At 40.6% G+C, this 16,061-nt stretch overlaps 1 protein-coding gene across 2 annotated transcripts in view; it reads right to left on the minus strand.

Moving 5' to 3' along the window:
- Positions 1-3,830: 3,830 nt before the first annotated feature.
- BTG4 (BTG anti-proliferation factor 4) overlaps positions 3,831-16,061 on the minus strand; it is a 34,672-nt gene continuing 22,441 nt past the window's right edge. For both annotated transcript variants that reach the window (XM_024975740.2, XM_059875083.1), the window contains exons 5-6: positions 8,196-8,394; positions 3,831-4,336 (exon numbers count right to left, since the gene is read on the minus strand). In XM_024975740.2, coding sequence (XP_024831508.1) covers positions 4,157-4,336; positions 8,196-8,394 — 379 coding nt within the window. In that variant the 3' untranslated portion in view covers positions 3,831-4,156. The remainder of the gene's footprint in view (positions 4,337-8,195; positions 8,395-16,061) is intronic.

A 16,061-nucleotide genomic window follows, 5' to 3' on the forward strand; every position in this document is an offset into this window, starting at 1 on the left:
AAACTGGTCACTCATGCATTGCTGGCATGAATATAAAATGGTACAGCCACTCTATAAACGGTAATTGCACTCTGACACATTTATAAAAGAGAAATAAAAATTTAGGTTACACATTATGTACACAAATGTTTACAGCAGCTTTATTCATAATCCTCAAAACTAGAAACAACCCAGTTGTCATCCTTCAGAGGCAAATGGTTATACAAATTATAGTACATCCATACCATGGAGTATGACTCAGCAATAACAAGGAATGAAGTACTGCTACACACAACAATCTGGATGAATTTCCAGAGAACTAAGCATAGTGAAAAACAGCCAGTTCCAAAATGTTACAGTATGATTCCATTTATAATATTTTTGAGACGACAAAATTATAGAAAGGAAGAATAGACTAGTGACGGCCGGGGGATAAGGGATGAATGTGGGAGGAAAGTGGGTGTGATGGTTGTGGTGATGGAAATGTTCTGCATCTTGACCACATCAATGTCAGTATCTGCTTGTGATGTTATAGTACAGTTTCATGAAATGGTATCATTGATGGAAAGGGGTAAAGGACACACAGGCTCTAACAGCAAGTGAATCTACAGTTCTCAAGAATTTTAATTTTTTAAGAGAAAAATGTAGTACATACTCAGTTCAGTCCAGTCGCTCAGTCATGTCCAACTCTTTGTGACCCCATGAACTGCACCACACCAGGCCTCCCTGTCCATCACCAACTCCTGGAGTTTACTCAAACTCATGTCCACTGAGTCGATGATGCCATCCAACCATCTCTGTCATCCCCTTCTCATCCCGCCTTCAATCTTTCCCAGCATCAGGGTCTTTTCCAATGAGTCAGTTCTTCATACCAGGTGGCCAAAGTATTGGAGTTTCAGCTTCAACATCAGTCCTTCCAATGAACATTCAGGACTGATTTCCTTTAGGATGAACTGGTTGGATCTCCTTGCAATCCAAGGGACTCTCAAGAGTCTTCTCCAACACCACAGTTCAAAAGCATCAATTCTTCGGCACTCAGCTTTCTTTATAGTCCAACTCTCACATCCATAAATGACTACTGGAAAAACCATAGCCTTGACTAGACAGACCTTTGTTGGCAAAGTAATGTCTCTGCTTTTTAATATACTGTCCAGGTCCATATTCAGAGAAATTCAAAATGAAGATTAGAAAGACCCAATCTGGTTATTATATACTGATATACCAATAGATGTATTCACTTATTTGGGAACTTGAACTATACGGACTACTTTTAATCACAGAAAAATATATGTTCCTTTTATTTTCCCCTATACATTTGCTTCAGGGCCACATGAGAAACTCTAGAGAATTTTATAGGGCTGGAAATCACAGATGGCTCATTCTGGGTCAAGTCCTAAAGTAGTGATGGGATTGATTCCTTCTTGAAGACTGACTTGGAACAATGCATTCAGTGGCTGTCTCTGGTACTGTGTTACACAGAACTGTGAGACAACCTCTGTAACCAAACTAGAACACTGTGGTTGATTAGCACATCTATCATGGGCAAGAGCTACAGGAGCAGCAATACATGTGATGGTAAATACAGAGATTTACCATCTCTGTTCACTACAAAGTTCTTTCAAAACAACCTCACGAATTTCAAGAGACACTTTGCTAGTAAAATTCTCTGTATAAAGGTTCTTAGAAACCCATTCTCTGTCACAGCTACATATTATGTTTTAAATAGAGTAACTTTTACACAGTTTTCTTTCACTTCTCAGTCCAACAAATTTTACATGTGAATAAAACCTACAGAAAAAATTGTTACATGAAATCCAAAATAACATTATGGAATGTATAAGATAGAAACAAAAAAGTCTAGACAGGACTGAGAATCAGATTAGTAGTAAGAAAGTTTAAAAAATCATGGTTTAAAAGGGAAAGATATGAAATCAAATAACAGTTATGACAAAGCAAGTGATCCAGCATAAAGTGTTGGTATCCCCGAAATGGACAAAGAAAGCATTCAAATATAGTATTGCAAAAGAATGCTTTAGAAAAATTAAAATCTACAGATCAGAAAGAGGCACAATGCTTCAGGAAAAGAACGATACAGAATGAATGACTGAGACGTAGACTCCAAGTACAGAGAAAGAATTTTTCAGACTATCAGGCAATGGGGAGCCACCTACAAAAATAAATGCACATGTTTCTGTGAGTGGTGGGGAGTTGCAGAAATCAGGCAGCTCTCAGGTTTCTCCATGGCGGCGTATAATGCCACAATCATCAGATTGGAGTGATGGCTATGAAGCTACAAGGGAACGAAAACATGACCTAAGATTTTTTTTTAATTATGTATTTATATTTTGGTTGCACCGGGCCTTCATTGCTGCATGTGGGCTTTCTTTAGTTGTGGCAAGTGGGAGCTATTCTTGCTTGCACTTCATGGGCTTCTCATTGTGGTGACTTTTGTTGCAGAGCACAGACTCTAGACACACAGGCTTCAGTAGCTGAAGCACACGGGCTCCAGAGCACAGGCTCAGTGATGGTGGCGCACAGACTTAGTTGGTCTGCAGCATGTGGGATCTTCCGGGACCAGGGATCAAATCCATGCCCCATGCATTGGCAGGCAGACTCCTATCCACTGTACCATCAAGGAAGTCCATGACCTAAGATTTTAATACTCAGACAAGTTGTCCTTCAAGTATAAAAGAACAAAGAACCTCAGGCATAAATAACCCCCCAAATAGAACACCTATGAGTCACCTGTGAAAAAGTTGCTTAACAATAAAATGCAGTTAATCAAAGATGAATCAAAAGAGATTTCACATATAGAAAAGACTGATGAGCATTTATTGAATCAGTTGAAATATACAACTAAGCAAAAACACCTGTGGAGAATAATTATTCCAGGAGAGAACATAAAGGTTAAATCTTGACATTAAAAAGTGTCATATTTGAAAGCTGCCAAGAGTAAAAAAAGTTCCCATTACAAGAAAAAAAAAAAGTACTTAGGCTGACAGTTAACTAGACTTATTGTGATAGTCATTTCACAATATATAAATAGTAAATCATGTTGTACAAATGAAACTAATATTATATGTCAATTATACCTCAATTTTTAAAGTGACATGGAAAATAAGGGGCAAGGAAAAAATGAAGAATGCTAATTTCTGCAGCTTTCATAGCAACAAATAAGCAATACAATATTTTTTTTCGAAGTTTTAAAGACTATTCTGGCCTTCTGGTGTTTCTTTTTTTAAAACCATAATAGAAATCTTTCAAAAAATAAAATACTTTGTGGTAGACAATCATATGAATATTTCAACAGCTTCAGTTTCACTTTAGGTTTCGTTGTTTTTCTAAGATCAAGTAAAATTAAATCCAAATATCTAACAAATAGCTCATGTAGTATAGTTTTCTTGTTAAATTGTCTGTATATCAATTCTTACATTTATATGTATATTAAGAATGACTGGAAAGATGGTCATCATTTAATGTTAACAATGGTAATTTCTGGTTGGTGGGAGGGATTTTTATTTCCTTGGTATTTGTATTTCCTGCTTCACTTGAATTCTTCATAATGAGAGCACTCATTTATAGCACTCACAAAATGCCATAACTAAGGCTACTAAGAGGCTTAGTAATAAACCAAATGTTTTAAAGGGAGTTTCGTATTTTAAAATGTAATTTTCAAAGATGCTCTAATTGACCTTATGAAACAGAAGAGTTATGGCAGATAAAAGAGTAGAACCAGAATACTATTCACATATTGTGAGGATCACTCTTCCCCAAATGAAGGTCTACTTTTTTTTTAATGGCTAATGAAAAACAAGAACTTTTAAAAACTTTCTTGCAACAGACTCAACTAGGAAGGTATTAAAAACACAGCACATTTATTTAAACTGTTACTTTTGATAATTCATTGACTCTTATGACAGGTCAGTATCTTCATTCTATTACCTTATAGGGGACATTCATTAGTGTTACATAAAATTTCAAGTAAAATTAAACAATTAAAAGTACAGTTAAGAACATAGTCGATCTGCATGAGAGGATTCACCATCATGTACCCTAGTCCCTAATGCAGTTATTTTTTCTGTTTCCTGGGCCTCTCCAGCTTAGACTCATTTTCATTTCAGAGAATATAAAAGTGGCTCCACTGAGCTCTCGCCCATGAGGGCCCAGCCGCTGCATATCAGTGTGTGTTGACCCAGTGGTACCTGTCCACCCGGTGCCCAGCAGTAGGCCTGTGGCCTTTAGGGGTCTTATGCAACGCATGATAAGCATTTCCTAGGAGGCCCATCCGGCCATCCCTCGTATTCTTTTTTCGGGGAATTCGGAACCAAGATTGAAAGGGCTGTTTCAAGTTTTCAACCTGGGGAGAAAATACAAAGGACCATGATGATTTGCTAATCATCTAATAAGCCAGCTTTAAGGATTAACTATAAATGCATAACTCACAGGTATTAAAACTTTTAAAAGCATAGCAAATACAAACATACAGAAATCAAGTTAATTATCATCTTTGGAAAATTGACTTGATGGAGGTTATGAAATAAGTCACTTCATGTCTTTTAACAAAATTCTTTACTCCAACTAAAACTTTTAAAAACACATGTATTCAAATTAGTATATATTCTGTATTCTCACCTATCCAACCCCCACCTCACTCAATCCAAACTGTTTAATCACAATCTCTGGGGCTGAGGTGTAGAAACACCCATCTTAAACATTCCAGATGGCCAATACAAATGTTTTGCAGACCACACTTTGGAAGGACATTGCTCTGAAAGAATATAGCTGACTACAGATCTGATCCTTAGATGAAGATGATCTTTCTAAGGATCAGAATAGAATTAAGGGCAAATATTTCACTACATCATTTAAAACTTATATATTTATAGAGGCTTCCCACCTAGCTCAGTAGGTAAAGAATTTGCCTGCAACGCAGAAGACCCTGGTTCAATTCCTGGCTTGGGAAGTTTCCCTAGAGAAGGGATAGGCTACCCACTCCAGTATTCCTGGACTTCCCTTGTAGCTTAGCTGGTAAAGAATCCGCCTGCATTGTGGGAGACCTGGGTTCGATCCCTGGGTTGGGAAGATCCCCTGGAGAAGGGAAAGGCTACCCACTCCAGTATTCTGGCCTGGATAATTCCATGGACTATGGAGTTGCAAAGAGTCAGACATGACTGAAAGACTTTCACTTTCACATATAGAACTAAATGCTATGCTATGCTAAGTCACTTCAGTCGTGTCCGACTCTGTGCGACCCAATAAATGGCAGCCCACCAGGCTCCCCGTCCCTGGGATTCTCCAGGCAAGAACACTGGAGTGGGTTGCCATTTCCTTCTCCAGTGCATGAAAGTGAAAAGTGAAAGTGAAGTCGCTCAGCCATGTCCGACTTCTAGCAACCCCATGGACTTCAGCCTACCAGGCTCCTCTGTCCTGGGATTTTCCAGGCAAGAGTACTGGAGTGGGGTGCCATTGCCTTCTCTGATAGAACTAAATACAAACAATATATATAATTTAGAAAACTAAACAAGCTAGGGGAAAAAAAAAATTGCCAGTAATATGACCAGGGGTTAGAGGGGTTGAACCTGTGTCTCTTATGTCCCCTGCATTAGCACTTTCTTATGTCTCCTTAATTAGCAGTTGGGTTCTTTACCACTAGTGCCAGCTGGGAAGCCCCAAAAATATTCCTAACCCTTGAAAAGCCTATAACAACACATTAGGACCTCAAATGATAAATGGGTGAAGAAAAAATTCATTAGATAGTACCTACAACATTTAGGTACATGGAGTTTTTGTTTTAATGTTTAATTAGTAATATAATCAATATTGTAATAGTCAAAGCTATGTTTTTTTCATGTAGTCATGTATGGATGTGAGAGCTGGACAATAAAAACAACTGAGCGCCAAAGAATTGATGCCTTCAAACGGTGGTGCTGGAGAAGACTCGAGAGTCCCTTGGACTGCCGGGAGATCCAACCAGTCAATCCTAAAGGAAATCAACCCCGAATATTCACTGGAAGGACAGATGCTGAAGCTAAAGCTCCAATACTTGTGGCCACCTAATGCAAAGAACTGACTCATTGGAAAAGACCCTGATGCTGGGAAAGACTGAAGACAGGAGGAGAAGGGGATGACAGAAGATGAGATGGTTGGATGGCATCACCGACTCAATAGACATGAGTTTGACCAAACTCAGGGAAATAGTGAAGGACAGGGAAGGTTGGCGTGCTGCAGTCCATGGGGTTGCAAAGAATCAGACATGACTGAGCGACAGAACAACATAATTAATAAAATGCTATTGTTCAAGGAGAATATCCAATCTTAGGGAAAATGATAAAACAAACACTTTCACATAGAGCTAGTGAGACTACAAATAAAGACATCTTTTTAGAAAGTACTTTGCCATGGGTTAACTTGTAAAATGCCCATACTCAATGACCTAATAATTCCGTGTCTGAGAACCAAATCAAGAAACAACTTACAATTCAGACATCTCTGTAAAAATTAGCTTTTTTAATACCACAACAATGTGAAAGCAACCTAGATGTCTGCCAATAATGTGTTAGCTAAATAAACTATAAGGGAAGCAAGTGGTTTAAAGTGTTAAATAGTTAAATTGCTTTAACGTGTCCACACATAAGTGGTTAAGAAAACAAATTACATACAAAGTGTCAGAGAGTCTCCCTAAATCAGTGTTTTTTCAACTGTAAGTTGTCACCATTAGTGGGTCATAAAATCAATTTAAATGGTTGATATTAATTTATCAAAGATTTGAGGCATTGTGCCTAGTAAGTATGTCATGAAACCTATTTCTAATATATAGATATGCATATCCTCCTATGATCATGATTGTGACTTAAAAAATAAAAAATGTTTGTTGGGTTTTTTTTTTGAAAACTGCTCTGGTGGTGGAGTCACAGCTCTTTGATCATCACTTAATATTCCAAATGTTCTACAGGTGGTATGTTATTTTCCATTGTCAAAAACTACTAATTTTAATATCTAATTCTGAAAGAATTTAGGTGAAAGGAAATTTGTGTTGTGTTGTGTTTTGCTTAGTCACTCAGTCATGTCTGACACTTTGCGACCTATGACTATAGCCTGCCAGGCTCCTCTGTCCGTGGGGATTCTCCAGGCAAGAATACTGGAGTGGGTTGCCATGCCCTCCTCCAGGGGATCCTCCCAACCCAGGGACTGAAGCCAGGTCTGTTTCATTGCAGGCAGATCCTTTACCGTCTGAACCACGAGTGAAGCCCAAAAGAAAATTTACATATGTTCAAATACTATATGGAGAAATTCGACTAGAAAAGATGGTGTATATCCTGAGCACTCAGCCAAGTTGAGGGAATAAAAAGAGAGAAAGAAGAAAAAAATAGAAAAGTTTTGCAGCAAAAGAGACACTGATGTATAGAACAGTCTTATGGACTCTGTGGGAGAGGGAGAGGGTGGGAAGATTTGGGAGAATGACATTTAAACATGTAAAATATCATGTAAGAAACGAGTTGCCAATCCAGATTCGATGCACGATACTGGATGCTTGGGGCTAGTGCACTGAGACGACCCAGAGGGATGGTATGGGGAGGGAGGAGGGAGGAGGGTTCAGGATGGGGAACACATGTATACCTGTGGCGGATTCATTTTTATATTTGGCAAAAATAATACAATTATGTAAAGTTTTAAAATAAAATAAAATTTTTAAAAAAAAGAAAAGAAAAGTTTTGCCAGAATATCATTATTGTGATTTAAATCTTCATAATTTGCTTTTCCATGTTTTCCAATTATTTTGTTTCTTTGCTTTTACAGTGAGCGTACTCTTTTTTTTTTCCCCCTATTTTAATTCTAAAAAGTGGGCTTCCCTGGTGGCTCAGGGGTGAAGAATCTGCCTGCAGTGCAGGAGACACCCGTATGATCCCTGGTCTAAGAAGATTCCAGGTGCCTGGGGGCAGCTAAGCCCCTGCATCACAACTACTGAGCCTGTGCTCTAGAGCCTGGGAGCCGCAACTACTGAGCCCATGTGTGCAGCTAATGAAGCCCGAACACTCTCGAGAGTGTGCTCCAAAACAAGAGGAGTCACCGCAGTGAGAAGCCCGCGCACCACTCCCAGCACCACTCCCAGCACTAGAGAAAAACCTGCGCGGCAACAAAGACCCGACACAAATAAATAAATACAATTATATTTTAAAAGACGGAAAAACTACAGAGGAGAAATGGAAACACTTTACCTGATAAATACTCTTTGGATTGCTGACTTTAGGAATTATCTGAGGTTCTTTGTTACAACTGTCTTCATCAGAGGAAGCGCCGGAGGAGTAGTCTAACGTGGCTCTATTAACAGCATCACTGATTTGTTGGGATAATTTCCATTCCTCCCATCTGCCTTTGAAAGAAGCAATTGTAAATGGATGATTTTTCTCACCATACCTAAGAAAGAAAGGAAAATAATGCATTCATTAGGGACTCAAATTCTCACAGGTTTTTATTTCTAATCTTTTCTGGAAACAGCTCAGTAACTTACAAGAAGAGTTACTTGAAAACAACAACAACAAATTGTGAGAATTAGGCCAAGAATTAGTAGCAAGACCCTGAGCTTACCTTCTCTCCTGAGCACACCAAGATTACAACTATTTAGACAGCAGTTATTGATGACAGACTGAAATCTAGCAGAAAAGATCTTCTACAATTAAAGTGATAAAGAAGGAACCACAAAGAGACAGGTAAGAGGAGTGGAGTACAGTCCAGACGCATACCTGCAGGTGGGCAACACACAAACAGGGGGATAATGACAGCGGTTCTCCCAAAGAGCATTCAGTGGGTGAGCCCCACATCACACTCCCCAGACCAGGGAGCCGACCCCAGGAAGACGAGCCCCCAGAATGTTTGGCTTTGAAGGCCAGGGCGCTTACTTTCTGGAGAGCCAGATGGCTGTGGGAAACAGAGACACCACTCTCAAAAGGCTCACACAAAATTTCACATGCTCTGGGACCCAGCGCAGAGGCAGCAGTTTGAAAGGAACCTGCGTCAGACCCACCTGCTGATCTTGGAGAGCCTCCCACAGAGGCAGGAGGCTGTGGAGCTCACCCTGGGGCCACAGAAACTAGCAGCAGCCATTCCGAGGCGCTCGTTCCACCATACGAACACTGGTGCTGGCGAGGGCCGCTTTGAAGTCCTCCCTCTAGCTGACTAGATCTAGGACCCAGACCCGCCACTAGCCCATCAGCACCAGTGCTGAGCCTCAGCCCAAACACCTGGCCAGGTGGGGAAACAGTCCCACCTACTGTCAGGCATAATGCCCAAAGACGAGCCCACAGCCACCCCAGAATACTACACTGTCCACCAGAGGGCGCAGCACCTGGCCCCACACACCAGGGCACCAGCACTAATCCCAGGACCCCCAGGGCCCTGCAAGCAGAGACCTAGGACCCAGCTCTGCCTACCAGTGTTCTGGAACCAACCTCAAGACCTCCTGACCCCTGGGCCCACCTGACAATGAACCAGCACTAACCTGAGGGCCAACTTCACACACCAGTGGACATCAAGACCTCTGGGCCCTGGCCTTACCCACCAATGGGCAGACACCAGCTCTAGGACCACTACAGGCCCACAGCCTACTATGACAGGACCAAGCGCACCCACCAGCAGGCTAACACCAGCTCCAGGATCTCCTGGGCCAGGCCCCACCCTGGCTCTGAGACACCTTGGATCCCTCAGTCAGCCAATCAGATATCTACCCCACCCACCAATGAGCCAAATCAAGCTATGGAACACCCTGGACCCTGTAGCTGGCTATCTCAAGTTGCCACCAGCAGACCTGCAGCAGCTAAATCCAGGACCCCCAGGGTCCTGCACCCAGAAATCTCAAGACATAGCTCCACCCACCAAATGAGCTAGCACTAGCCCCAGGGCACGCTGGGACTCTGGGACCCCCCATCCGTACCTCCTAAACCCCCATCAACAGCCTGCCACCAGTTCTGAGTCCCTTGTAGCAAGAGAACTCAGGCCCTGGTTCTGCCTGACAGTAGGTCAGCACTAGCCCTAGGATCTGGCTACACTCTTCAGAGGGTGGGCACCAGCCCCAGCATCCCTTGGGCCTTAATCCTGCCCACCAGCAGGTGGACACCACTTCTGGCATACCTTGGGACCCTCATCCAGCAGCCCCAAGACACAATCCCACACTCAGTGGGCTAACACTAGCTTTGTGACCCCCAGGCCCTGCAGCCAGAGATCCCAAGACACAACTCTGCCCACCAGTGAACCAACACTAAGCCCCAGCACCCTCTTGACCATCCCCCACCCACCAGCAGGGCAATACCAGCTCTAGGACATCTTGAACCTCCTCAGCCAGCCACTGTGGGATCCAGCCTTACTCACCAATGAGCCAGCACCAGCTGTGGGACACTCCAGAACCCACAACCAGTTGTATCAGAAAGCAACCCCACCCACCAGCAGGCTGACATTAAAATTAGAAACCCCAGCCCTGCATCTCTACCACCTCCACCCCCCAGCCCCAGAACCCAGCTCTGCCCATCAGTGAGCCAGCACTAGCCCCAGGAGCCCCTTCCTCAGGGTTCCACAGACAACTGCCTCAACCCAGCCCTGAAAACCACCAGCTGGCAGCTCCATACAAGGCAGGGCCTGGCAACCAACCAGACCAGGGGCCAGCCACACCTACCAGACCATCCACAGTAGTCATCCCACCACAGCATAAGGGCCCACATAGGGGCCACCCCTAGAGCATACAGCACTGGTGACCAGAGGGGACAGCACTGCTGCGATGCCCTGGATGTCTCCTACAAAAGGCTACTTCTCCAAAGTCAGGAAATACTACCAACCAACCAGGTACATAGAAATAAAAACAAATTAGGCCACAAATGAGGGAACAAAGAAACATGTTCCAAATGAAGGAACAGGATAAAACCCCAGAAGGTAAGTGGGAAAAGGCAATCTACCCAATAAAAAGTTTAAGGTAAAGATCATAAAGATAAACATAAGAACTTGGGAGAAGAATGGAGGAAAATAGTGAGCAGTTGGGAGAAGAATGGAGGAAAATAGTGAAAAGTTAAGAGTTAGAAGATATACAGAAGAATCAAACAGAGCAGGAGAATACAGCAACACTAGAGGGACTCAACAGTAGGTTGGGTGATACAGAGGAACAGATCAGTATGCTGAAAGACAGAGTAATAGAAATCACTGAACCTGAACAGAAAAAAGGAATAAAAAGAAATTAGGATACTTTAAGAGATCTCTGGAACACCACCAAGCACACTAACATTTGCATTAGAGAAGAAAAGGGTCAGAGAACGTATTTGAAGACATAATAGCTGAAAACTTCCCTACTTGGGAGACGAAACAGACATCCAGGTCCAGGAAGCATAGAGAGTCTCAAATAGAATCAACCCAAGGAGGACCACACCAAGATCCATTGTTATTAAAATGGAAAAGACAGAAAATATTAAAAGCAAGAGAAACGCAACAAGTTGCATGTAAGGGAATCCCCGTAAGGCTATCAGCAGATTTTTCAGCAGAAACTGCAGGCCAGAAGAGTATCATGTAATATATTTAAAGTGATGAAATGGAGAAATTATGGCCAAGAATACACCACATGGCAAAGTTTACTATCACATTTGCAAAAGAGATCAAATGTTTTACAGACAAGCAAAAGCTGAAAGAGTTCAGCACCACCAAACCAGTTTTGCAAGAAATGTTAAAAGGGATTCTCTAAGTGAAAAAGGAAAACCACAACTAGAAACACGAAAATTACAAAAGGAAAAAGCTTATTGGTTAAAGGAAAATATACACTAAAAGCAGCAAGATGAACCACATACAAACCTAATAGGAAGACTAAAAGACAAAAGTAGTAAAATTGCCTAGACCTGCAGTAACTAATTAAAGGATACATGAAACAATTAGATGTAAAATATGATGTCAAAAACAGTAAGCATGAGAGAGGAGGAGTAAAAGTGAAGGATTGTTAAAATGCATTTAAAATTAAAGAGATCAGCAACTTAAATAATCACATTTATACACACACACTTTTTTTAAAAAGCAATGGAATTCCAGAAAAACATCTACTTCTGTTTCATTGACTATGCTAAAGTCTTTGTGTGGATCACAACAAACTGGAATGTTCTTAAAGAGATGGGAATACCAGATCAACTTACCTGTATCCTGAGAAACCTGTTGCAGGTCAAGAAACAACAGTTAGAACCTCACATGGAACAACTGACTGGTTCAAAATTGGGAAAGGAGTACGACAAGGCTGTATATTGTCACCCTGTTTATTTAAATTATATGCAGGGTACATCATGTGAAATGCTGGGCTGGATGAGTTACAAGCTGGAATCAAGATTGCTGGGAGAAATAAACAACCTCAGATATACAGATGATACCACCCTAACAGCAGAAAGTGAAGAGGATCTAGAGAGGCTCTTGATGAGAGTGAGGAGGAGAGTGAAAAAGCTGGCTTAAAACTCAACATTAAAAAACAAAGAGTATGGTATCTGGTCCCATCACTTCATGGCATACAGAAGGGGAAAAAGTGGGAGCAGTGATGGATTTTCTCTTCTTGGGTTCCAAAATCACTGCAGATGGTGACTGTAGCCATGAAAACAGAAGATGCTTGCTTCTTGGAAGCAATGCTATGCTAAGTCACTTCAGTCGTGTCCGACTCTGTGCGACCCCATAGACGACAGCCCACCAGGCTCCCCCGTCCCTGGGATTCTCCAGGCAAGAACACTGGAGTGGGCTGCCATTTCCTTCTCCAATGCATGAAAGTGAAAAGTGAAAGTGAAGTTGCTCAGTTGTGTCCAACTCTTAGCGACCCCATGGACGGTAGCCTACCAGGCTCCTCCGTCCATGGGATTTTCCAAGCAAGAGTACTGGAGTGGGGTGCCATTGCCTTCTCCGTCTTGGAAGCAAGGCTAAGACAAATCTAAACAGCATATTAAAAAGCAAAGACATCACTTTGCCAACAAAGTTCTGTATAATCAAATCTATGGTTTTTCCAGTAGTCATGTATGGATGTGAGAGTTGGACCATAGGAAGGCTGAGCACCAAAAAATTGATACTTTTGAACTGTGGTGTTGGAGAAGACTCTTGAGAATCCCTTGGACACCAAGGAGATCAAACTAGTCAACCCTAAAGGAAATCAATCCTGACTATTCATTGGAAGGACTGATGATGAAGCTGAAGCTCCAATACTTTTTGGCCACCTGATGCAAACAGCTGACTCATTGGAAAATACTCTGATGCTGGGAAAAATTGAAAACTAAAGGAGAAGAGGGTGGCAGAGGATGAGATGGTTGGATAGCAGCACCAATTCACAAACCTGAACTTGGACATGAACTTGGGCAAATTCCAGGAGATGGTGAGGGAAATAAGGAGGCCTGGTTTGCAGCAGTCCATAGGGTCACAAAGAAACAGACACGACTCAGAGACTAAACAACAAAAATACATATAAAATACATATTGCTATATAAAAACCTCATGGTAACCAGAAATCAAAATATATCATAGATACACACACAAAAAGAGAATGAAGTGTAAACATCATCCAAACATAATTTGAAGATAGTTAACTAACAAGGAAAGAGAGCAAAAGAAAATGAATTACAAAAACACCAAAACAATTGATAAAATGACTGTAAGTACATACAAAGCAATAATTACTTTGACTGTAACAGGAGTAAGTGTTCTAAAGACAGAATGAAGATACAAAAATAACACCCATATATATGCTATCTATAAGAAACTCACTTTAGATCTAAAGACATATAGACTGAAAGTGAGAGGATATAAATAAATATACCATGTAAATAGAAATGAAAAGAAAGCCATGGTGGCAATATTTACACCAGAAAAAGTAGACTCTAAGACAAAGTAGACTTTAAACAAAGACTGTCCTACTTGGTGATACCTATGAATGAGAACACAAGAGTATCAGCTAAAGGCAGGTGGAGTTATGCTCTTATAATGTGATGATCTGTTGTCTTTTTAATGAATATGTGTAAGCCAACATCCAATTTCTCTTATTACAATTAGATTTCTTGTAGCTGTTTATGTTATTATGAAGAGGGAAAATATATTGGCCTATTTTTCTGACTTTTCCCTTAAAAGCAGAAAGCTGGTTTTTTTGTTTGTTTGTTTGTTTTGCTTTAGTTAGAAAGAAGAGGGAATACATGATAAAGTAACAGTTTGATTTCTCTTTTATTGTACACTGCTTCTGAACATCTAATTGTTTTTAGTTGTCTCAATAAAATGGCTCTAAAAAAAAAACAAAAAAAACTGTAACAACAGACAAAGGAGGACATTATGTAATGATCAAGGATCAATCCAAGAAACTAACAATTATAAATATATATGCACCCAACATAGGAGCATCTAAATATGTAGGCTAATATTAAGAGATAAAGGGAGAAATTGACAGTAACACAATAATAGTAGGAGACTTTAACACCCCACTTTATCAATGAACAGATCATACAGACAGAAAAATCAAGAAAGAAACACTAGCCTTAATTGACATAAGAGATCAAATGGACTTAATAGATATCTACAGGCCTACCATCCAAAAGCCACAGAATACATGTTCAAGAGCATGTGGAACATTCTCTGGGACAGACCACATGCTAGGCCACAAATCAGTTCTCAGTACATTTAAGAAGATTGAAATCATATTGAGCATCTCTTTTGATCACAATGCTATGAAACTAGAAGTTGCTATAAGAAAACTGCAAAAAACACAAATACATGAAGCCTAAACAATATACTTCTAAACAACCAATGGATCACTGAAGAAATCAAAGAGAAAATTCAAAAAATACCTATAGACAAATGGAAACAAAAACACAATGATCCAAAAATCTATGTGATGCAGAAAAAGTAGTCCTAAGGGAGAAATTTATAGTGATACAAGCCTACCTCAGGAAATAAGAAAAATCTCAAGCAACATAACCTTACACCTAAAGGAACTTTAAGAAAAACAAAGCCCAAAGTTAGTAGAAGGAAAGAAATATAAATATCAGAGCAGAAATGAAACAGAAACAAAAACAGTTTTTAAAAAAAAAATGAAACTAAGAGCTGGTTCCTTGAAAAGATAAATAAAATTGATAAACCTTTAGCCAAATTCATCAACAGAAAAGGAGACAGCCTAAATCTATAAAATCAGAAATAAAAAGTTAACAACAATACCAAATTACAAAGATTGTAAAGAGAGATTACCATGACTATAGTAATCTATATGCAAATAAAACGGACAACCTAGAAGAAACAAATTCATAGAAATGTACAGTCTCCTAATACTGAACCAGAAGGAAATAGAAAATATGAACAGATCAATTACAAGTAACGAAATTGAATCACTAATGCAAAAAATACTCCCAAGAAACAAAATTCCAGAACCAGACAGCTTTACAGGTGAGTTCTAACAAACATTTAGAGAAGAGTGAACATCTATTCTTCTCAAATTATTTCCAAAAATTTTCAGAGGAAGGAACACTTCCAAACTCATTTTATGAGGCCACATCACCCTGATACCAAAATCAGACAAAGATATCACAGGAAAAAAAATCACAGGGTCAGTATCATTGAAGGAAAGTTATGACCAACCTAGATAGCATATTCAAAAGCAGAGATATTACTTTGCCAACAAAGATCCATCTGGCTGAGCATCGAAGAATTGATGCTTTTGAACTGTGGTGTTGGAGAAGACTCTTGAGAGTCCCTTGGACTGCAAGGAGATCCAACCAGTCCATCCTGAAGGAGACCAGTCCTGGGTGTTCATTGAAAGGACTGATGCTGAGGCTGAAACTCCAATACTTTAGCCACCTCATGTGAAGAGTTGACTCATTGGAAAAGACTCTGATGCTGGGAGGGATTGGGGGCAGGAGGAGAAGGGGACGACAGAGGATGAGATGGCTGGATGGCATCACTGACTCGATGGACGTGAGTCTGAGTGAACTCCGGGAGTTGGTGATGGACAGGGAGGCCTGGCCTGCTGCAATTCAAGGAGTTGCAAAGAGTCAGACATGACTCAGTGACTGAACTGATCATTGATGAACAGAGATGCAAATCAATAGAAGAGAATAGAGAGC

Source organism: Bos taurus, chromosome 15 (genome assembly GCF_002263795.3).
Source record: "Bos taurus isolate L1 Dominette 01449 registration number 42190680 breed Hereford chromosome 15, ARS-UCD2.0, whole genome shotgun sequence".
Classification (NCBI taxonomy): domain Eukaryota; kingdom Metazoa; phylum Chordata; class Mammalia; order Artiodactyla; family Bovidae; genus Bos; species Bos taurus.